Source organism: Esox lucius, chromosome 10, assembly GCF_011004845.1.
Source record: "Esox lucius isolate fEsoLuc1 chromosome 10, fEsoLuc1.pri, whole genome shotgun sequence".
In the NCBI taxonomy this organism is placed as follows: domain Eukaryota; kingdom Metazoa; phylum Chordata; class Actinopteri; order Esociformes; family Esocidae; genus Esox; species Esox lucius.
In genome coordinates this window covers 22008929-22032151 of record NC_047578.1, presented here as the reverse complement: position 1 = coordinate 22032151, position 23223 = coordinate 22008929, and the positions used below count along the sequence as shown (strand labels likewise).

At 45.8% G+C, this 23223-nt stretch overlaps 1 protein-coding gene across 32 annotated transcripts in view; it reads left to right on the top strand.

The window, feature by feature from the left end:
- macf1a (microtubule actin crosslinking factor 1a) overlaps window positions 1-23223 on the top strand; it is a 217766-nt gene that overhangs the window by 107531 nt on the left and 87012 nt on the right. For 29 of the 32 annotated variants that reach the window (XM_029122964.2, XM_010873839.5, XM_034294848.1 and 26 more), the window contains 24 exons: window positions 162-239; window positions 534-695; window positions 806-910; window positions 1091-1186; window positions 1649-1774; window positions 5549-5701; window positions 7290-7301; window positions 8211-8365; window positions 8501-8627; window positions 9036-9219; window positions 9660-9826; window positions 9998-10176; window positions 10269-10407; window positions 10696-10889; window positions 11125-11284; window positions 11694-11777; window positions 11916-12023; window positions 12323-12421; window positions 12573-12695; window positions 12830-12921; window positions 12998-13133; window positions 15234-22475; window positions 22693-22848; window positions 22949-23164. In XM_029122964.2, the coding sequence (XP_028978797.2) occupies window positions 162-239; window positions 534-695; window positions 806-910; window positions 1091-1186; window positions 1649-1774; window positions 5549-5701; window positions 7290-7301; window positions 8211-8365; window positions 8501-8627; window positions 9036-9219; window positions 9660-9826; window positions 9998-10176; window positions 10269-10407; window positions 10696-10889; window positions 11125-11284; window positions 11694-11777; window positions 11916-12023; window positions 12323-12421; window positions 12573-12695; window positions 12830-12921; window positions 12998-13133; window positions 15234-22475; window positions 22693-22848; window positions 22949-23164 (10293 nt within the window). The remainder of the gene's footprint in view (window positions 1-161; window positions 240-533; window positions 696-805; window positions 911-1090; window positions 1187-1648; window positions 1775-5548; window positions 5702-7289; window positions 7302-8210; window positions 8366-8500; window positions 8628-9035; window positions 9220-9659; window positions 9827-9997; window positions 10177-10268; window positions 10408-10695; window positions 10890-11124; window positions 11285-11693; window positions 11778-11915; window positions 12024-12322; window positions 12422-12572; window positions 12696-12829; window positions 12922-12997; window positions 13134-15233; window positions 22476-22692; window positions 22849-22948; window positions 23165-23223) is intronic. The other 3 variants (XM_020050185.3, XM_034294851.1, XM_034294871.1) reach the window with 2 other exon arrangements.

The following is a 23223-nucleotide window of genomic DNA, read 5'->3' as shown; positions in this document are numbered from 1 at the left end:
GTGGCTCAGACTGCTTCAACACCCCAGGCCAACACACTCTTAGACACTTGCAGATCCACTGTGCAATACAATATGCACACCGCAAATAGACATTCCACATCAATAACAAAATGCTGAAGGGCTCTGTTTTAACTAAGTACTTTTGACCTCTTTCTCCCCAGACTAAAGTCTCACCTAACTTCCGGAGCAGTTATTCTGACACTCTGGCCAAACTGGAGAACCAATACTGCAAACTCCTGGTGAGCCTGGGGGGGTTGTTTTGTGTGCTTGGGTCAGTTCACCCCATTGTGTCCCGTTAATCCCGTCAGGGTCCATGTGACCGGGCTAACTTGGGAGAAGAGTGAAGCGCCTGCCACACAGCCCTTTGATCCACCCTGTGGAACTAAGTGGATTTTACTCTGGAGAGAGTGTGTATGAGGGGCCTGCGTGTGTACTGTTATGTGTTTCTGTTCTGGAATATCCTTAAAATCCTGATAGATGTGCAGAGCTCACGCCCAGTTACCAACACTCACCAAGTCCCCACGTCACCACAGGAACACTCGTCGTGGCGTCTCCGCTGCCTGGAGAGCCTGCACGCGTTTGTGTGTCGCTGCACGGAGGAGCTCATCTGGCTCAACGAGAGGGAAGAGGAGGAGCTGGCGTACGACTGGAGCCACAACAATACGAATGTCAACGCCAAGAAAGAGTTATTTGCCGTGAGTGGTAATGGTTAGATAGACAGACACACGCAATGAAATGTTTTGGGCAGTTCTGCACAGATATTCCCTTGTTTTTCCTTCCTGAGTGACTCGTTGTCGTTTCTCAGGAAATGAGGTCAGAACTGGATGAGAAACAGGAAGTGATGCACTCGCTGCAGGAAACAGCCGACCGGCTGTGTCAGGAGAACCACCCGGCCAAACAAACTGTGGAGGTGAGGTTGCCTAGCAACAAGGCTATCATGGTCCTTGATTAGCTGCTCGCTTTCTACGGTGTTCGTTAGTGCAAACAGTTCAGGTGTCATTGTTGCCTGCGTTCATACGATTTTTAATGGATAATATGCAGAGTTTAAAATGTTTCCTAATGGGTGAAATGTGCCCCCCCTCCCCTCCAGGCATACAGTGCAGCACTACAGACTCAGTGGCAGTGGGTGCGCCAGCTGTGTGTGTGCGTGGAGCAGCATCTCAGAGACAACACAGCCTACTTCCAGGTAGGAGAGCTCAGGTCCTTTCACCCGCTACGCTGTTACGTTGCGTAACACGCGTCTGGTGTTCAGAAATCTCACTCAGTTTGCTTTAGTCTAAATGCAGTTAGATTTCAGTCGTTATCCTAAGCTGTTATCCAGAGAAGTGATAGAAGAATGATAGAAGTGAGGGCATAGATTTCCCCCATGGGAATCGAACCCGCAACCTGGCGTCACAAACGACATGTTCTTACCCTCTGAGCTACACCCGACTAATTACTGCCTATCTATGTTTTGACTTTCCCTTAAGTAGGAATGTATAGTAAGTCTGTTTAATCTTCTAAACCCTTTAATGAAAGGCACAATAAAAAGGGCTTTAATACTAGATTACAGTCTGAATATGTTGAGCGTCTAGCAGCTGTAGACGGATTATACATAATCCCCTGTGGTGATCTCTGGGTCTTATTCTCATTGCCTGCCTCCTATCAGTTTGTGAGTGACGCGCGGGACTGTGAGACCTACCTGCGCCAGCTACAGGACACCATCAAGAGGCAGTACACCTCTGACAAGAACAGCAGGCTGGGCAAGCTGGAGGACCTGCTACAAGACTCTATGGTACGTTCCCTTGCCGCATTCATTACAAGACTCTCAGACATTACTGTATTACTGTATTATTCACAAAACTCTATGATACAAAGTATTACTGTATTATTCACAACATATTACAGTCAAATACTTTATTATTCACAACCCTACTTATTACAGTCAATTAGTGTATTATTCACCACTCTATGGTACATTCAGCTATTATTGACAAGACTCTGTGGTACGTTCCCTTGCTGCATTCATTACAAGACTCTCTGACATTACTGTATTATTCACTAAACTCTATGATACAATGCATTCAGCTATTATTGACAAGACTCTGTGGTACTTTTGACTCGTCTGATACATTCGCTAATTCCACTAATTTATCAAACCCCCTTAATTCTTGCCATTTCCTCCGCTATTGCATTAACACTGTAGCCTAACGTTAGATTTGTCTAGAATTATTCTGGTATCCGCCAATAAAAAGCTAATGCGTACGATTATAGCTTATAATAAACCTTTCATCTAATAATCACTGTGACATTTCTGACTCATTTAGTTGCAGTATATTTATGTTGTTTCATGATGCTAATATCAAGCTAATACCAAAGAATTGTATAACTAAAACAAAATAGCCCAATGCTAAAATTTCTAATGCGAAGATAATGAAACCAAAAGAGTATAACATATTAAGAGTTTGGTCTGTCAGTCTGTCTCCCTCTCTGACTACTTGTTTGTATTTTGCATCTCTAAGTATAGTAGCGCCGCGCCTTTTGCTTATTATGGTTCTATTGTTCAGTATTGGTGTGTTTTAGCATGTATACTGTATGTTAGAAAACGCCTACTCTGCAGTGAATTCGCCCTGCTAAACAATAACAAAAAATGTCAACTTTAGGGTTAGGTCTGTAATACCTGTGCCAACACTGTAGCCATTAGCTAGCCGTTGATACTGAAAGTCTTTAGGCACCCCAACTAGGCCCACTGCAGGTATAGCTGCCTCAGTTTAGCGAGTACCGCACTACTTCAGTATGCCTCTGCTTTATCCACCACACATTTGGTGTACAGCCACTCTGCCACCACCATGCTAACTGCCATGCCCACCTAACACACAGCAGATGGCAGACAGGGTGCGGGCCCAAATCCACCGGCCTGAGCACTGGGAACAGCAGGCATATCCTCCCTGGGCATAAAGATGATGGAGGTGGAAAAAACACTGTTAGTCACAGGTGTAGTGGCTGGTGGGGAAGGATAGAGGTTTATGAACCAGAGCAGGATGGAGATTTATGATTCATGAAAGATTCAATAAGACCGGTATCTGTAAATGTGAACATGACTGTAAATACAGGCGATTCTGATTCATACCTTAATTAACAGCCCCGGTCTTGTTTGGAAATAAGAATTTGCTTGTGCATGTTGTGTTTAGGCCATTAAAGACATACAAATCTAGAAATGGCTTCTGACAGTAGGCCTCGTAAAAGGTTTTGTTTTAGCGGAAGAGTCTGATACATTTCACGAGCTGCTGTTGTTCACGTGTCACATATCAAGTGTTAATGTTTCATAGCTTAAGCTACTGCATGTAAATTCCATTGATTGCTGACCTGTCAACCCAAATGTATGACATGAAATTAAATGAATGTCATGTTGCACAATAAATAATACTTCTCAAAGGTTGTACACCAATCAGACATAACATCATGACCATTGACAGGTGAAGTGAATAACTGATAACCTCGTTATCATGGCACCGGTCACTGGGTGGGATAGATTAGGCAGCAAGTGAACATTTTGTCCTCAAAGTTTATGTGTTAGAAGCAGGAAAAATGGGCAAGCATAGGGATCTGAGTGACTTCGACAAGGGCCAAATTGTGATGGCTAGACGACTGGGTCAGAGCATCTCCATAACTGCAGCCCTTGTGGGGTGTTCCCGGTCTGCAGTGGTCAGTACCTGTCAAAGGTGGTCCAAGGAAGGAAAAGCAGTGAACCAGCGACAGGGTCATGGGCGGCCACTAATGCACGTGGGAAGCGAAGGCTGGCCAGTGTGGTCCGATCCAACAGACGAGCTACTGTAGCTCAAATTACTGAATATGTTAATGCTGTTACTGATAGAAAGGTGTCAGAACACACAGTGTATCACGGTTTGTTACGTATGGGGCTGCAGACCAGTCAGGGTGCCCATGCTGACCCCTGTCCACTGCCGAAAGCACCTACAATGTACACATGAGCATCAGATCACGGAGCAATGGAAGAAGGTGCCCTGGTCTGATGAATCACTCTTCCTTTTACATCACGTGGATGGCCGGGTGTGTGTGCGTCATTTACCTGGAGAACACATGACAACAGGAAGCACAATGGGAAAGAGGCAAGCCGGGCCGAGGCAGTGTGATGCTTTGGGCAATGTTCTGCTGGGAAACCTTGGGTCCTGCCATTCATGTGGATGTTACTTTGACACGTACCACCTACCTATGCAGACCATGTGCACCCTTTCATGGCAACAGTATTCTCTGATGGCTTTGGCCTCTTTCAGCAGAATAATGCGCCCTGCCACAAAGCAAAAATGGTTCAGGAATGGTCTGAGGAACACAACAACAAGTTCAAGGTGTTGACTTGGCCTCCAAATTCCCCAGATCTCAATCCAATCGAGGATCTGTGGGATGTGCACAATATTAGGCAGGTGGTCATAATGTTGTGGCTGATCGGTGTATATTTACTATGACAACGTATTGATTTAGAAGTATGTAGCCCTGCAGTCATTGCTACAGTGATTTCAAGTGGTGATGAGTGCGTGACTGTATGTTTGTGTTTGGTGTGTGTGTGTGTGTGTGTGTGTGTGTGTTCGTTCCTGTCTGTTAATGGGGGAAATTACTTGTTGACAGATGCCAACTCATTCTTCTTCCATGAACACAACAACTAAGAGTGCTTTTCTATTAGATGGACCATGTAACTCTAATTGGTTTACAATTGAAGTTGCATATACTCATTCTACCCCATATGCATCCCTTGAAATAATAAAATCAATAATAAGTAAGGTTTAAATCATAATAATGTATCCAGATATGTTTCCTTCTCCTACCATCTTGTTTTCCGTATTGGCTTGAGTCATTGTCCGCCTATCGTTTGACTAACCCGTGGCTAATGCTACCTCACTGTTAATTCAGCCTCTGGGAAATGTAGCTGTGAGGTATAAAGTTGTTAACATTTTATCGCTTCTCTAACTCTGGCCTTTGGCTAGCCCAGTGCCTTAAGCCTCTGATAATAAACCCTAATGAAGCTTTCTGTGAGGGAGGAAACCCCTATGAAATGTAATTCTACATCTCACAATGAGGAATTAATCTAATACCGGGTTTGACGTGTTATGGCTAGCTTAGCTAGCATAAAAAGTAAATGTCTGTTATCGTGGTCATAAAACATTGTCGTAGTGCTGCCAGTGGTAATTGCGATTATAAATTAGCTTAATGGATTTACATAGCTGTGTTGTGAAGTTTGTTGCTGTACATGATAGATTGGGCTGTTTGGGTGTTTGGTAATATGTATGGGAATAAAAGGAAAATAATACAATATACCATATACTCCATACAGTATATGGAGTAATATTTCAACATAAATATTGTAGTGCTGGAGATCACACACACTTTTTTCTTTTTCTATGGATCATTTATTGAACAGTAAAGGTCAAATTTGACATTTTCGACTCTTTCTAATGTGGGCCCTGGTCTAGGAGACGTACCAGTTCAATTCACTGATTGATTGTATTGGTTCATTGACCAGTTGTCACCCTCACCGACGAATGGCTGTGTCCCACAGGAGGAGAAGGAGCAGCTGATCGAGTACCGCAGCTCGGTGGCAAGCCTGGTGGGCCGGGCCAAGACGGTGGTGCAGCTCCGCCCACGCAGCACCGAGAGCACCCTGGGAAGCACCACGCCCATCCGCGCCATCTGTGACTACCGGCAGATTGAGGTACAGCACTGTTAACACATTACCACAACAATGCCCCCTCACCTCGCTGTATCCCTCCGCCAACTGTTCTGTTTCTACCCTGCACAACAGCCCTTGGTCCTGCTACACTGCCAATCTGGCTCACACACTCCGCCCACTCTATGGTACGAAAGGTCAAATAGAAAAGTCCTTCTCCCCATACACATTTTGTGTGACATTTTGTAAGTGATTTCAAACTTTCCAAAATGTAAATGTTTAGATTGTGTCACTATAGTGACGTATAAACTATTTTATATGCCAGAGACTGGTGTAGTGAACCATGCTCTGTATGAGTCACGCCCCCTGGTGTTATGGAGTTGAAGGTTTATGGCCTTCTCTCTAACAGGTCTGCTTTATACTGTCCGGTCATGTTAACAATAACATAAAAACGTTTGGAAGCACCTTCACCAGCATCATTGTCGAGAACGGACAGAGAGTGTGAGCTCTGTATGATAGTTTGCAAGCAGTCAGCCGTTGTGATTGCCTGTTTCGCTGTGCTGTGTGTGGTATATAAACCCAGTCAATTTGTCCGGTAATTGTATTCATTTTTTCCAGTGAGTGCTTTTACTATTAAACTGTGAATTAAAACTGTGACCCTGACGTAGGCTTTTCCATTAATGGTGTTCATGCAAGAGTTTTCCATTAATGGAGTCCTACATGTACATGCAAGATACTGTTGTCTAGTTCCCATTCTAGACTGCAACAACATCCGTGCACTTCATTATGTTGCCTGAGTACAGACAAGTGGACAGATTTTTTGCAGAATGGAATCAATTATCCTTAATTTTTTGGATGATGTTTATAAATTGAATCGCATTATTTTTTATTTGAATGTTCAAAGTCCCTTTTTTGTCAATTATGTTTTAGAACCCTAGCAATATTGCATTATCTTGTTATATCATAATGGAAAGGCCACTCTTGTTAAAAATAACATGGTCATCTGAAATAATCCACGGGTTGCCAGCACTCCAAAGTCACCAAATGATTAATGAGGGAAGAGAATACCGTTTGACCAATGGCAACCACTCATATCCCACCCACATGAACATGCAAAGCCTCTCTCTCATTGGCCTAAAGTGTTGTGTAAGGCTAGCAGAAGAGCTAAAAGCTATTCATAATGAATTTCACCCTCCTGAGCGCCCCTAGAAGGTCCGCATTTTCACTCCTGTGGCCTCAAATTGGGACAGGAGGCAACGCGGACACGGCTATTTTAGTCTTTGCGGGTGAGTCTCGATAAGTCCAGGGCGGTTCACCCGTAGAGTGGTGTGTAAAGCCTCCTGTCCAGGGGAGGCGCAGGGAGACTCAATTGTGGCGAGTGACTTCCCTTTCCTGATCTTCTTTCCTTCATCTTCACCTACTAGAGGCACGCACACTTCATTTACATACATTCCTAAAAACCCAGACACGGTCTCCATGACACTATCCCAGAATAATGTTTCTCTCCCCCCCTCCTATGTCTTCTCCTCTTCTCTGACTCCTACCGCTTCCCCTCCCTGCCCTCTATCTCCCTCTCTTCTCACTCCTCCGTCTCCTCCTCCTCTCCTTCTCGTGTGTCCGCTGGGCGGTCCAGGCTAACGTTCAGGTATTACTGTCCACGTCCTCTCACCTCAGCGCTTAGCTCTTACACAGAAAAACACTCCCTGGCCGCTCTTATCAATTGACGGTTCCGTTTTCTCCTCTCGGTGGCATCCACTGCCACCGAGAGAATGATGACCGAACCGGGTCGGAGGTCAGTTGGTAAGGGTGTAACCAGGAAGTAAATCACACAACCATACACTGTTATGAGCTTTTCTGTAGTTTCCTTTGCAGTGACAATGTATGTGTGCAGGGGGTGGGGTGAGAGGGGGGCGGGACAGTGGGGAGTGGTTTTAGACTCGCAGACCCTGTATGTGTGACATTAAATGGCATTGCTTGGCAGAGCTAAACAACCGTTAAGACTAAATACTGCTTTGAAACACACATCACCATGCCAAATTGAACTTCTAGCTTTTCTGTGATCATTGTTGACCAGATAAGTTGTGGACAAACATTGTAATTAGTTTGGACATGTAGCCAGTTTCAGTCAATGGGCTGCTGTTTTAGGCCTATGGACTTTGAAATACTTCTTAATTCACTAAGAGACATTTCTGGTAAGTTCTTTCTCTTTTTAGGGCTTTTGCTAACCACATTAAACCCATGATACATTTTGCTTTGAATTATTTGTTTGTGGCTGTAAACCATTATTTTCCCCCTTCGTTCTCCCTTTCCTTCTTGTGCCCCCCCCCCCCCCGCCCCCCATATGATCTCCCCAACTGTCCGAATCTCTCTGGATCTTCATCAACCCCCCCCCCCCCCCTTTTCTCTCTGCCCTCCTCCCTGAATACTGTTTCCCTGCATCTCATACTCCCATCGTGTCACTCCTTCCGTATCATCCCTCGCTCTCTGTCTCCCTCTCTCTGTCTCCCTCTCTCCCCACCTCTTCCTCATTCCCGTCCCTCCATCGCGCCCACAGATCACCATCCGTCGAGGGGAGGAGTGTGTGCTGGAGGACAACTCCCAGAGGACCAAGTGGAAGGTGATCAGCCCCAGTGGGAACGAGGCCATGGTGCCGTCGGTCTGTTTCACCGTGCCGCCGCCCAACCAGGAGGCCATGGAGATGGCCAGCCGGTAGGCCCTTGCCTCGTACACGCGCCTAGCACACACATGAACGGATTAAAGCTCGCACGGTGACACACACACACACACAAACACACACACGTGCGCGCTCTCATGCCAGGTCCCGTGTTGTTGACTGTGTGCCAGGATGGAGCAGCTGTACCAGAACGTGATGTCTCTGTGGCATCAGCTGCACGTCAACATGAAGAGCGTGGTCTCCTGGCACTACCTCCAGAAGGACATCAGGACCGTTTCCTCCTGGAGCCTCCACGTGGTTAGACACGCCCCTTTAACCTCCGGGTTTCTCCTCAGTGTCTGAGCGGCATTATTCCAACGGAACTTCACCTCCCTGTTCTCTCGTCTGTCCTCAAACTTTTCTCGGTTTCAGTCTTTTTCTCTCCGTCTCCATGTGTCTGTCTCAATGAGGTTTACTATTACTTTGTAACCGTGTTTTCCAGTGTTCTATGTAGAAGAACTCTTTCTCGTTTGTACTCCGTCACAATATACCGTGATAAACCAACTCTCTGCATGTTTTATTACGTTTTGCTTCATGCTTAATACATGGGAATGTGTGTTAACTACTACTGCTCTGAACTTTTACTGACATTCATCTCCCTCCCTCCCTCTCTCTTGTTCTCTCTGCCGCTTTCTTTGTCGATCCCCGCCTCCCCGCCCCACTCAGGTGCGTTCCCAGTCCCCGGAGGAGAGGGACCAGACCCTGGACCACCTGGAAGCCCACCTGGCTGACTTCCTGTCCGACAGCAGGGAGAGTGCCCTGTTCAGCCCCGCTGAGAGGCGGGAACTGGAGAGAGACGCGCACGCCGCCCGGCAACACTGTCAGGACCTGCTGGTCAACATGGAGACAGGTAAACGGCCGTGTCCCTCTCCCATTCTCCGCCCTCTTTAATGTGAAGTCCACACTTGGATTTGTATGTAGAGGATGTTTTGGAGCCACACCTTCATCCACATTTAGGCTAGTTAGGCTATTGGAAATAGTACACTAAAATGACACATTTGGCAGGTAGAATAACAGACTGAGTGCACCCCCACTTGGTGGAGGGTTGCCTAAACCCAAATTTGGGGCATAAAGGCAACATGTGAGCCTTTAATGAAGGGGTTCTGTAATGGTGTCAAGCCCCAATTACATTTTATTCAAGTTATCTTACGTTTAATTCAAATTAACTCCCTTTTTCTCTTTACACTTCACCCTCCTCCCGCTCGTCTTTCTTTCTGTCTCTCTCGCTTTCTCTTTCTCTGTCTTTCTGTCTCTCTCGCTTTCTTCTTTTCTGTCTTTCTGTCTGTTTAGTGGAGAAGGATGAGTCTGTCTCTCGGGCCTACCTGTCAGAGCTCCACAACATTAAACTGCGTCTGGAAGAGGCGGAGCAAAGGCTGGTGCGCTGCATCCAGACCCCACCCCCTAGCAACCTGTCAGGCGACCGCGTCGACAACACTGTTCAAATCGTAGAGCAAGAGGTCAGTCTTGCTCAACAGCCCCATCTGCTGGTCACCAGAGTCCTAACTCTTATTAATTTACCAAAGCATCAGAGATCAATACTAATCATATAAATACTGATCAGTTGCAGATTTGGGTCTTTTTCAATGTTTTTGAATAAATATGCAGTTAGTCTTATTCGCTGTGTTTAGAAGCTCCAGTCAGACCTGGACGGTCTGCGGACCAGCCTAGGTGAGGTGTCGCGACGCTGCGTGACTTTCTTTGAGGAGAGGCCCACCTCCTCCAATGTCCCCGTGCTGCGCTCCGAACTCAACCTGGCTGTGGAGAAGGTGGACCGGCTGCACAACCTCTCCTCTGTCTACCTGCAAAAGTGAGTCGGACGCGCAGACACACTGACATGCACAGTACTGACCTCCTAACCATTAAACCCGACTGTGTATTGTCCGTCCGTCAATCTCTCAGGCTGAAGTCAGTGGAGGCATTGATGCACTGCCTGCAGGCAGCTGAGAGCCAGGTGAAGAGGTACGAGTGCAGGTTGAGTGAGGAGGACATCGTCCCTGCAGACACCGGCGCCATCCAGACTCTAAGTGAACAGCTACGGGTAAAAGACTGGCTGCAACGCACCAAACGCAATGAGCTGCCCAATAACTCCGTAGTAAAAGCACATTGGTCCACCGATGATGCAATCCCAACCAAGGGTCCATGTCGATGGTCACATTGTCAAGATAGTGCTCTCAAGAAATAACGGACCAAATTCTAAAATATCGTTTTTGAGTGAACTGTCCGTTTTACTGCTAATCCCTTGTAATAACCCACAGATATTGCACAGATCCAGACTGAAATGTTTGTTATTTCATATGGACTTGGTGAATCCCCTTCTCCCCTTCAGAAGTGGCAGGTGGAGCTGGGGAACCAGGAGGGGGTGTTCCAGTCTCTGCGGTCAGAGTTACAGAAGGCCCAGGAGGCGGGTACTCAGCTGGGCAGGTTCCACCCAGACCGCAGCCCGGAGCTGGAACGCTACCAGGAGAGAGCCGACCAGCTCACAGAGAGGTGGAGCGGAGTGAAGAGGCAGACGGATGCACGGTGGGTTGGGTGGATGAACAGAAAAATGGGTAGATGGAAGGAAGGATGTGGATATTGGTTTATATGTCAAGATAAAACCTTATGCCTCAACTGATATTTCCCTGGGATAAAGGGATCTTTGAGAACAAAGTTGAGTTGTTCTGGTCAAAGGTAAACTAATAGACCCATACACCAATTGGGGAACCTTTTAAATTGTATTTGATGTGTTTGTGTCTTTTTCCTGCTTGTGTTCCAGGCGAACGGAGCTGGATGCCCTGGGCTCAGTCCTGCAGCTCTACAGAGACGGCCACTCTGATCTAATCCAGTGGATTGAGGAAACCACTAAGAGACAGGAGAACACCCAGCCGGCAAAGACCGACAGCAAAGTCCTGTCTGAACAACTGGCCCAGCAAACGGTGAGAGAGTTGGTCGGGTGGAGAATCATGGAACCTGACAGAAAAACAGGTTGAAAGGGACATAGAGGAAAAGACAGAGAGAGATAGGAGTCTTGAAAGACAGATTGAAGGAGACTTGAAAGACCCTAACCAAGAGACTAAAATAACTGTTAAAAGTGAATAAAACAGACAGAATACACAGAAAAAAATTTACAGACTCAGAAGGCGAAAGGTACATGGACTAAACGGTTTGTGTGAATGGACTTTTTTGAGGGGAGTTATTGAAACTAATGTCAGTTCTCATAGGAACTCTGTCGCTGTGCCAAACACCACTAGATCCTGGGCTCAGTCTCTAATTGAATCTAATGGACATTTTGGCTGTGATTAAGTGCATTCTTTTAAAATAGCCTTGATCCATTTCCCTTTTCAGGCGTTAGTAGCCGAGATCGAAAAGAACCAGACCAAGTTGGATGAGTGCCAGACATACTCGAAACAGTACTGCACCTCAGTCAAGGTACTGTGCAACATCACTTTGCCTTTGGAATTAGAAGATAATCCTTTTAAGATGTCGATTCACGCTTTATGATGTGTACCCATGCATCATTTCCCGTTTGATGTTAACCAGTCACGTCTCCCTGTTGTTGGTCGCCAGGACTACGAGCTGCAGCTGATGACATTCCGAGCCTTTGTGGAGTCCACCCAGAAATGCCCTGTGAAGAGGAGGAGGATGCACTCATCATCAGATGCCATCACGCAGGAGGTGAGGACAATGGAGTTGAACTTCACATTGTAACATGGCTAGTGTATTCAGAGAAATGTTGCTGTTGTTGTTAATTTGGATTGCCTATTTACTGGCTATGTGGTAATGGCTAGTGATCCAGGTGTCCCTTAACAAACAACTCATTACAGGACGTGAAAAAAAAATTACAGGAAGCTTATCCATAAAAACCACATTGCAAACACTAAAATAAATCTACAGGCGTAAGTTTACTCAGACAAACATATATCAATATCATTGTGTGAAGCCAACGAAAAACATGTAACTCTTTTGCATTCCAGTTCATGGACCTGCGCACACGCTACACAGCCTTGGTTACCTTGACGACACAACACGTCAAGTACATCAGTGATGCGCTGCGAAGACTGGAGGAGGAAGAGGTAATGTCGTCGTCCAGCGTTTTCTCCTCAGTCAGGCAGTTGTCTCTTTCTGTTTCCGTGCTTCAACCTTCCGCTGTGTTTGTTTATCGTCTGTACCGCCGATCAATGTCCTTCGTTGTCACATGACCACGCGTCTCTGTTCGCCCTGCAGAAAGAGGTTGAGGAAGAGCGGCAGCAGAGGGTCGGCCAGGTGTCAGAGATGCTGGGCTGGGTCAAGGGCCTACAGGGCCGAGCAGGGGCCCCCTCTGCCAAGTCATCCATCGCCGCACAGCAGGTACCAGAGTATCATGCATTTATATATGTTAGTGTTATGTATCCACTGTTCTTCTGCATGTCACTCACTGTTAGCCTATTCAAATCATTTCAGTGTCTTTAAATCACAATTTGTAATTTGTGTCTTATTGATAGGCTGTCAGTGAGCAGCTAGCAGCTAAGAAAGACGAGGTGGCGGAGGCTATTAGAAACGCCCAAGTCTTCCTCATGTCTAAACAGGCCAGCAAGTAAGTGTCGATTTCTCCCGTCCACAAGTTAACCGCTGTATAGACACACGGACTGACTGTGGCCCCTGTCTCCCAGGTTGTCCCCGGAGGAACGCGCCCAGGTGACCTCCCAGCTGGAGGAGCTGACTGCCACCTACAGCCAACTGTGCGACAGCTCCACCGCCCAGCTTCAAGAGCTTGAGCAACAGCAGGCCAAAGAGGAGCAGAGAAAGGTAGAGGGGAAGAAGGGATACGGGACTGGGGTTAAAACGAGGGCAGAGGGGGAGGTTGTGTCCAAAGCCAAAAAACGCTCTTGCCAGTTGCCAGCGCGAGCTTCCGAAGTTGCTATTCAAAGTGTGTCGCTCGCTGAAAATGTCCAACTGCCCTTTTGTGACATTATGGTTTTCAAATTGAACACGCTCTCGATGCCGATCGTGTTTTTGTGTGAGCGAGACCGCGTCGCATGTTGTGTGTTGCCCGTCACCGCGTGTGCCTTGCTATTTTACACCCATCATCATCATCATCATCACCACCACCTTCCTTTTCCATACTGGATGTTTATAACTCATGGTTTAGTTTAACAGCCACTTTGTGTAATAGCATGGCGTGAGCGCTCCCTCGCCTGCACTCCGACATGGTCATGGCCATTCCTACCGTCATCAAACACATCTGCTCAGTGGCTAACCCCATGGCCCTTTTGTGGTGCAGTACTAGCTGTAGTGCCGGTGGTAGGGGAGCTGAATAAGTCATGCTTCCGTTTCCCTATGGAGCCGTTTTGATAGGCCTGCCTTCGTCATCACATATAGTACCCATTGTAAGCACCCTCACAGTCACCCCTTCAAATGATCCACATCACCTCCGGGCACTCGTTTTGTATTCAGCCTGTGCCACTGTAAATTCCAGTGCCAATTTACTGTGCCGACACACTGGCCACAGACGTCCTTGTGCTTCACCCACAGACCTACAAAAAACACTGTTCATACAACTATGCACATACTCATTCACAAAGTCATAGTCCAACCCATGTCTAGACGCCCACCCATTCAGATCGATCAAAAGTGATTGAATGTGTGTGTGAGCCGTTGTGTCAGTGAGTGTCAGTGATTTACTTGGCTAGGGTGTGTGTGTGTGTGTGAATTCCCACCCACAAGTCGCTATGAATGGGTTGTGGTTTTATTTGTAGTTGTATGCTCTCTAGAGAAATGCACACTCGTTATGTCAAAAAACTTGCCAGAGAAGAATGTCTAACAGCTATTGTCGGTGTATTGCGGGCACCAGAGGTCAGCTACGCAAACTTCCACTTCACCGTTTGAGCATGATGTGTCCAGATCACAGTGTTTGCCAGCGTGTCTGTGTGTGTGCGCGCGTGTCTGTCTGTGCTGTCTAATGCCATAATGTGTGAAATAATCAGCATTTTGCTTCAAAATCACTAACAGCCTCCAGAAGAGAATCAAGGACATCCAGATCTGAGCCAAAGATAGACTAGTTTGGTCAAGTCAGTGTGATGTAAAATCCTTTCTGCAGTTTGAGATGAGTTCCTTCATTTGCTAGTTAGCCAGTGAAAAAAAGAATCAGGAAGATGGATAAGTCCATTCAAGTAAAGGTTGCCAAGCTCATTTCAACAAAGTATTTTTTAATGGGCCAATACACTGTAGTCCAACATAACAAATGTCTCTGCTGGTACAGTATATAATCAAAAGCCTACATAGTTTCTACTGTATAGTGAGTATGTTGAATTGGTGAGTGTCAGTCAAGGTAGTTAGGGATGGAAACGGGGTGTGGCATGCAGAATGATAACAGCCAGCTTCTCACCTGTCGCGCCTCAATCTGCCGAGCCGTCGGCCTGTTAGTGTGCGCATCACGGGGCAGTCCCGTACGGTAAGTAGTGCTCGCTTTCTCTCTTACCGTTGCTTCTGATTTCCCACCTTTTAGAGCTAGTGTCTTTTCGTCAATCTGTTTTTCTCCTTGATTTGCAGTTTTCTTTCACTCCCTTCTAGAGGTTTTGAAGCCTTTTAGTTTTCTCTTTTTGCTATGTTGCATGCTTATTAGAGCTCTGTAGAAGTCAGGTAAGTGATCTTGTGATTTGATGAAAGACAAATGTGGGTACAAGTGGGAATACAAATCCTTTTGTATTATTTGAAATATGCTTATTTTTTTCTCCATATTTATGTTGTAATTATTATGAATCCTATGTTGGTGAATGGAGTTTTTCCTTTTTCTATCAACTTTTTGGGCATTGGGTAATCATAAATATATTAATTTGACTGCTATGCAAAGAGTGCAAGTAACGGGAAGTTCAGTTATTCACTTTCTTTATTTGTTTCTCTATACAGAGCCAAGCTGCTATTGCCGGAGTTATTGACCTGGGAACCATGGAAACCGTTTCAGTCTTCCACGCTGCACAGCATGGGCTTATTGACCAGGACACCTGCCATGTCTTATTGGAGGCCCAGCTCATCATGGGTGGGCTGTTCCAGCCTAATTCCCCTGGTGGCTTATCACTGGAGGAAGGCCTCAACACTGGCCTAATTGACAGTCAATTCAACCAATCCCTATCAGAGCTGGAGAGTACCTTACACCTTGTTGACCAGTCAAAACTGGAGGGGCAACTACTCCCAGTGGCTGCAGCGATCGAGGAAGGCCTTATAAGAGAGGAGGTGGGGCTGCGTATCCTGGAGCTGCAAATGAACACGGGAGGTTTGAGAGATATAGGAGGTAGAATTACATTGGATAGTGCTGAAGAGATGGGCCTGCTGACACAGAGAGTCTACACTAAACTCAAGTCACGTATCAGTCGAAGGGAGCTAATTGATCCCAACACAGCTGAGAAAGTAAATTTGGCAGAACTGCGGCAGCGCTGCGTCCTTAGCAAAGACACGGGTTTGCATCTGCTTCCAGTTAAACAGCAGCCTGGAGGCACAGTCTGCCTCCGATCTGGCAGGAAGGTAGGCATCTTCCGTGCCATCCAAGAGGGACTGATTGACCGGCAAGTTACAGTGAGATTACTGGAAGCCCAACTTTTTGCTGGTGGCATTGCTGACCCCCGGTCTGGACATCGTCTAACCGTAGACCAGGCTGTGCATCACAGTCTAATGGACCAGGACCTGGCCTGCGCTATGCTGACCCGGCAGCTGCAGACTGGAGGGATACTAGATCCTGTAAGTGGGGAGCGCCTAGGGTTAGAGGAAGCCATTAAGAGGGACTTGCTTTCATCTCGTCTGGCACTTCTGGTACTCGAGTCCCTCCGGGCCTTTATGGGCTTGCTCTTCCCAGAGTCTGGAGAATTATTTCCTGTTGCAGAGGCACTACAACAAGGGATGATCTCGGGAGAGCTGGCTCGGAACATCCTGAGGCAAAGGCACATGATAGGTGCCCTCTACCTTCCAGAATCCTCCAAGGCTGTGTCCCTGAACCAAGCTGAGGAGGTCCTTGAACCTAAAGTGGCAGAGATCCTGAAGGAGATTCAAATCCCAGATGTGCTACACAAAATCAACCAGTCAGATTCCACAACACTGAATCGTCAAAGCTGGGGCTCGACTGGCTCATCGCCTCCTTTATCCTCATCCCCTGCCTCTTCACCCGATCTTACCTGTTACCCTCCATTCCTAGAAGCAATGGCCCCTGAGGAGCAGGCACATCATCGCCTGCTTTTCCATTTAATGACACACAGCTATGTGGATGCTCATTCTGGCCAGCGTCTAGTGTTGCACGATCCTGAACTGGTGGATCTTGTCAAGGCTGCCACAGGCCTGGTCAGTGTTGATCCGATTCCTGGACTGGTTGAGGCAGGATTTACTATTACTTCAGAAAAACAGAGGTTTGTGGAAGTGGTGCCAGATTTATGTTTGGCGGCTAATCAGGAGACAAGCCACACTGGAGAGTTCCAGGAAAATAACATAATATTCAATTTATGTGAAGATATTGCTTCCAGAAAGATGGTAGAAACTGAGCAGCAGGAAAGGGGTGGCACACTTGATATAAAGGTGCAGGCTGAGAAAACTGGAATAATGCAGATGAAACAGGTAGACCTTGAGTCACCCATAAGAGTAATTGAGGAGGTAGATGTAGGTGTACATAGAAAAGTAAAAGGTGAAAATGATGAAATGGTATGTTTAGAATGTACCCAGTCCTTAGCTGGAATACCACAAAAGCAAGCAATTACGGACTTGCATGAAGAGGGTCTGGTAGAGATTGAATCAGAAGAGCCAAGAGAGATATGTCACAGAGGTACCAAGGAGAATGACTTACTTGTAGAAGACATTGACAGATTACTTGTAGAGGGATCAGAAATATATTCAACATCAAAAAAGACAGAAGCTGAGACTTCAGTGCCAACCCAGTCCCTTAAAGAGTCTGCTATTCCACCATCAGAGATGAGTGAGAGGGAAACAGAGCCTGTGAGTGTTGGAGTTAAGCATGCTATGAAAGATGCTCAGAGGGCCACAGAGAAAATCCAACCCAAGGTTATGATTTTACAGGCAACAGCGGTGAAGAGTGAGGAGAATGTTGAGTTAGAAAGGTTGGCGTCAGAGCTTCAGCAAGGTGGTCTGCTGACTGAGGGCGGGCAGCGGCTTTTCCCAGATGAAGCCGTTGCTCAAGGGGTCCTCCCAGGACACACTGCAGTCAAGCTGATGGCCCATGCAGGACTTTTTGGAGGTTTCTTGGATGTCAGCACATGTGAGTCCCTTAGCATGGATTATATGATGCAAGAGGGTATGCTCGATGAAGACGTTATGTGGAGTGTGTTGAAATCAGAAAAGACTCTGGCAGGTGTAGTGGATGTAGAGAATGGAAAAATGTGTTCCCTAAAGGATGCTGCACAAGCAGGCCTGATAGACTCCCACACGGCTGCTCGGCTCCTGGAAGCCCAAGTTGTCTCAGGGGGAGTGTTTGATCTGCAAAGGGACAAGAAAGTGTCGGTTACCCTGGCAGCAAATCTTGGACTGATTGAGGAAGACCAAAAAGAGAGGCTAATGGCATTGGAGAAGTCATACCGTGGAAAGGGCTCAGACCAAGCTGCATCTCTCACCAAAGTAGCATTGCAACTACAAATGGGTGGGGTTGTAGATCCACAAACTAAGACACCTGTTCCCTTAGTGCAAGCCCTTAAAAGAGGTTTGCTTGGACAGGAAGAAGCATATCAAGCCTTGTCCCAGCAAGTGGCTGAGGGCGGCATCGTGCACCACACCTCTGGAATTAGACTTTCAGTTGCTGATGCTTTGCGGCGAGGTTTGGTAGACCGTGCCATGGCTTCAGAACTGGGAAAGTTGGAGAGAGCTTATCAGGGGGAGGTTGCCCTCTCTTCAAACCCAGATGCCGCCCTCCTCCAGGCATCCACAGGTGCTATTCTGGACCCTGAATCGAAGTGTAGACTTACATTGACAGAGGCTGTGTCTGATGGTCTACTTGACGAGAGCACCGCCAAGAAAGCAATGGTTTCTCCAAGTGTAACAAAAGGACTGTTGGATCCACAGAGTGTCCAAATTGTGCCTTACTCAGCCCTTATAAACCAGTGCAAGATTGACATTGGGAGTGGAAAGCGTTTTTTGGAAGTGAAGCACTTCAAGGGAATCCTGGATAAACAAACAAGGGAAATATTGAACCTTCCTCAAGCAGTTGCATCTCAACAAGTTGATCCAATCCCAGCACTCAGAGTGTTACAAAGCCAAGCAGAAACTGGAGGGATCATTGATATTTCCAGCAGTGCTAGGCTGTCTCTGCCTGATGCGGCTAAGAAAGGACTGGTGGGAGAACATATGGCCAGACTCATTGCCACCAAACAGGTTCTGAAAGGTGGCATCCTTGATCCTTCTACAGGAAAGAGAGTCTCTGGTCTGAAGAAAGCTGTCAAACATGGGCTTATATCCAGAGAGATGGCTGATAAGCTACAAGACAACTTGAGTTCTATAGAATTAGAAAGTGAAGATGAAGATAGTTCAACACCTGTTGCCTCTTCAAATGAGACCTATAGTCCCCCAGTCACATTATCAGTATCCAGTCCTGACAGCCAAACTAAAGCAGTTGAATGCTCTGTAGGGATTTCTCCATCTCCTAGTCCAGAAGAGTCTGAAAAAGAGTATAACGCTTTAATAACAGAAGACAAAGAAGAGATAGAAAATGAACTGGTCTCAATACAAGGGAAGTCACTGAAAATTGAGTCCGACCAGTCAATCGATTTGCTGGCCCAGTTTGCAAGCAATGCAGAGAAAAGGCTTCAAATGGCCCTTCAGGAGATGGTGACACAGCAGGATGTTACTGTTAGACCACCAGAACAATATAACAAAGAAGTGTCTAAACCAGTTGAATTCAGTGAAAGTATTTCAGTCATGCAGCAGGTGCAGTATGCTGTAGGCAAAAAAACACAGATGGATTTGGCAGGGGCTGTTGGTAGAGAAGGTATGGATCAAGAAGGCAGTATATACACATCTGGCCTAGTTGAGAGAGATGAAATAAAGACAAATGAGGTAGAAGACTGTAGTAAAGGTGTTGTGGAAAAAAGTAGAATTGAGGATGACAAGGACACAAATATTGAGGCTAGAGATGTTGAGAATCTTGGACATGTGTCACCCCCTTCGAAGGATGCTGAAAGTAAGAACAAAAAGAAAAGGAAAAATAGGAAGAAGTTAAAAGGGAATGAGAAAAAATCTGGTGAAAACACAGAAGAAAAAACAGAAGACCAGAATGTAGACTCAGATGATAACAGTCATAGGGGTCAGGAAAAGGTTAAGTTGATAGGTTATGTTACCCCACAGCAGACAAAGCAGTCCCTTGTACAAGATGTTCCCTTTGCAGTCAATGGTGCTAAGGCACAGACTGGTGATACAGAGTTTAGTGATAAAGTAAGGGAAGGTTCTACACTTCCACCAGGTGCTATAACATATACATTTGAGGCAGAGCGCGATAGTACAGAATACAACGTCTTTGAGGAACAAAGACTGGTAGAGAAAATCAAAACATCAATGATACCTAAAGCATTAGATAAGGTTGAATCTGTGACAGAGGAGATACCATTGAGTCATCACAAAGCAGATTGTGAAGTGACTGTACCAAAAGCTGTTCTCCACGAATTAGACAAAATGTCTAAGGTACTCAAAGCGTCAGAAACGGTTGAACATGGGACAGAGGAGAAAACATCCATAAAGACTGTTCTTAAAAGTTCAGACAAAACATCTGAAATACCCAAAGCCTCAGAAAAAGTTGAATATGGGACAGAGGAGAGACCATTGATTCACGGTAGAGCAGATACAGAAGAGACAATAAAACAGGATGCCCACAAAATGTCTAAGATACCTATAGCTATGGAACATTTTGAATCAGCAACTGAGAAACCATCGATCCACCATAGAACCAATTCCAAAGTGACAGTAACAAAGGCTGTTCTCAACAGTTTAGACATAACGTCTAAGATACCCATAACATCAGAGAAGATTGCACCTGTGACAGAGGAGGGACCATCCATCCATGACAGAGCAGAGTCAGAAGATACCGCAGCAAAGGCTGTTCTGGAAAGCTTTGACAAAATGTCTAAGATACCTATAGCTTCAGAAAAGGTTAAGTCTGTGACTGAGAGACCACTGATTCACCATAGAGCTGAATCTGAAGTATCTGTAACAAAGGCTGTTCTCAACAGTATAGACAAAACGTCCAAGATACCCATAGCATCAGAGAAGATTGAACTTGTGACAGAGGAGAGACCATCCATCCACGACAGAGCAGATTCAGAAAAGACCATAACAAAGGCTGTTCAAGAAAGCTTAGACAAAATATCTAAGATACCCATAGCATCAGAGAAGGTTGAACATGAGACAGAGGAGAAACCATCCCTCCATGACAGAGTAGATTCAGAAAACACCATAACAAAGGCTTTTCAAGAAAGCTTAGACAAAATGTCTAAGATACCCATAGCATCAGAGAAGGTTGAACATGGGACAAAGGAGAGACCATCCACCCACCATAGAGATGATTCTGAAGTAACTGTAACGAAGGCTTATCTTGGCAACTTAGACAAAACAAATAAGATGCCCAAAGCTTCAGAAAAGGTTGAATCTACTACTATGGAGAGATCATCTGACCATGATAGCATTTCTAAGGATGATCAAAAGAGGGAGGTGGAGAGGAGGGATAGAGATGGGGTGGTTTCTCAACAGATTGGACAGCAGAGACCTTTGGATAAAACGGAGGTGGAATTCATTCACAAAACCACCCCACTATCCAATGATAAAGAAGCCCTTTTACAGAAGGCAAAAGACAGTATTCTTAGGAAAGTGTTTGGGCGTGGTGTTACTGAGAAGCAAGCTGGAGAGGAGCTTGAGGCATTGCGTCAGGGAGTGGGGAAGAAGGAGAGTTTAGTGATTTCGGTAGAGGAAGTTAAGACTTTGGAAAGTGCTTTTGAGGTTTCATCAGAAGAGCATGAGGGTAAGGGAATTGTCCAGAAAGAAGGAGAAAGAGAACACATTCCACCTGATTATTCAAAGCCTCATGTAGCAGAGAAAATTAAAAAGGCTCTGCCATACCAGGCTACAAAAGACAAGAATGTGGAGAAGACGCTCCAAGGCCAGATTGAAGAAGTAAAGGAAGATGCTATACTTCAAACAGACCCTAAAGAGACCAAGCCAGGAAAGAAAAATAAGAAAAACAAAACGACTATGATCCCTAAAGTCATAGAAAAAGTTGAACTTGCAATAAATGAGAAACCATTCATCCATAATAGAACAGATTTGGAAGTGACATCAGCACCAGTTGGTTTTGACAACTCAGTCTCTGAAGAAGAGCAAATGATTGAGAAGCAGCAGGACAGCCAGCCAGACATCTATGCAACAAGGGTACCAGTTGTTGATGATATGAATGAAACGGCTGCCATTAAAAAGAGTCCTGGTCGAGTTGACAGCAGTCAACAAATATCAACCCACACCAGTGCACCAGACCAAATTGATGCATGTCTTGAGGAGAAAACTGAGGAAGCTATAATTTTAGGTGGAAAAACTCATCCATATGGCACAGATATAGAAACATTCAGAGTTTGTAAATCTGAGGATGATATCCAGCCAGATACCAATGCTGTGGTTGTCACTGTGAATGCCTCTCCTGATGAACTTGTATCTTTGTCAAGACCCCATCCATTCAAGGCCTTTATCACTCCAGATACCCAGACCGTTAAGTCCACAGAGATAACTGAGAAAGACGCTGAGGAGGACAGGTCATCGTGGAAAGAAACAGATCTACTTGGCAAGGAAATTGAACCACCAGTGAGGGATATACCTGAGAGGACGTTTATGGAACCTTCTATGCAACTAGTTAAAACCACAGGCAAGGGAAAGAAGAAGAAAAAGAAAGTGCAGGAAGACCAAAAGCAGCTGTTGAAACATGACAGCCAAACTGAAATACAGTCACAAGATAAACAGTACCATCAGGAGTCCACAGAATCGGGACACTCTTGCTCAGATACAATTGAAATAGTTGAATCTGTAACAACAGAGGTACTTGAATCTGATTCAACGGAGAGCTGGGAGGAGGAGGATGGACATGTCCCCGAATTGAAGATACAGGAAGAGCGGAGCCCAGCTAAGACAAGAAAGGTGAGCATTTTAGATTGGAGGTAAAAATATTATTCTCTAACTGACTGTGCAATTCAGTGGCCTAGGCTGGATGGATTTGAATCTGATCCACTGCTCTTTCAGACAGAACTCTGTCTTTCACCACTTTCCTGTCACATAAAGCGTGAAAAAATACATCCTTAAAATGAAATATGTGCCTTTCAGACTGATGCTTATGTTATCTTCCTCTTTCCATCAGTCGTCATTGCTCCGCCAGAAATGCCTGGAACACGACCAGCAAATTGTGGCTCTGTTGTCTATGGTGCGACACATAGAGGTTCGCCTCAAACAGCAGCAACAGCAGTCAATTGGTCGCAGCCTCATTGCCCTTGATGATATCATCAAACAAACAGAGGCAAGAGATATGGCATCTGTTGAAAATATATGATCTCTGATGTTACTGCATTTTCAGTCTTATGGTTTTTCAAATGAACCAAACTTCCCTATTTCCTTAGATGTTGGATCTCGAACTCCGGGATTTAGAACCCCAGGTCAACAAGGAAGTGGATGCTGCTGGGCTGCTGTTGAACCCACGCCCACAAGAAGTCCCACCTCAGCTATTACTTGCCTTGGAGAAGGATGGGCGGAGCTTAACTCGGGGTTACGAGTCAGCCAGAGAGGTCTCTGAAGATATCCTGCAGGGGCTGCGCACACACAGAGAGGCACATAAGGTAATGATGCAGAGAATGGTACAGGTTGAAACATTTGATCTGTTTATAGTGCTTAATAG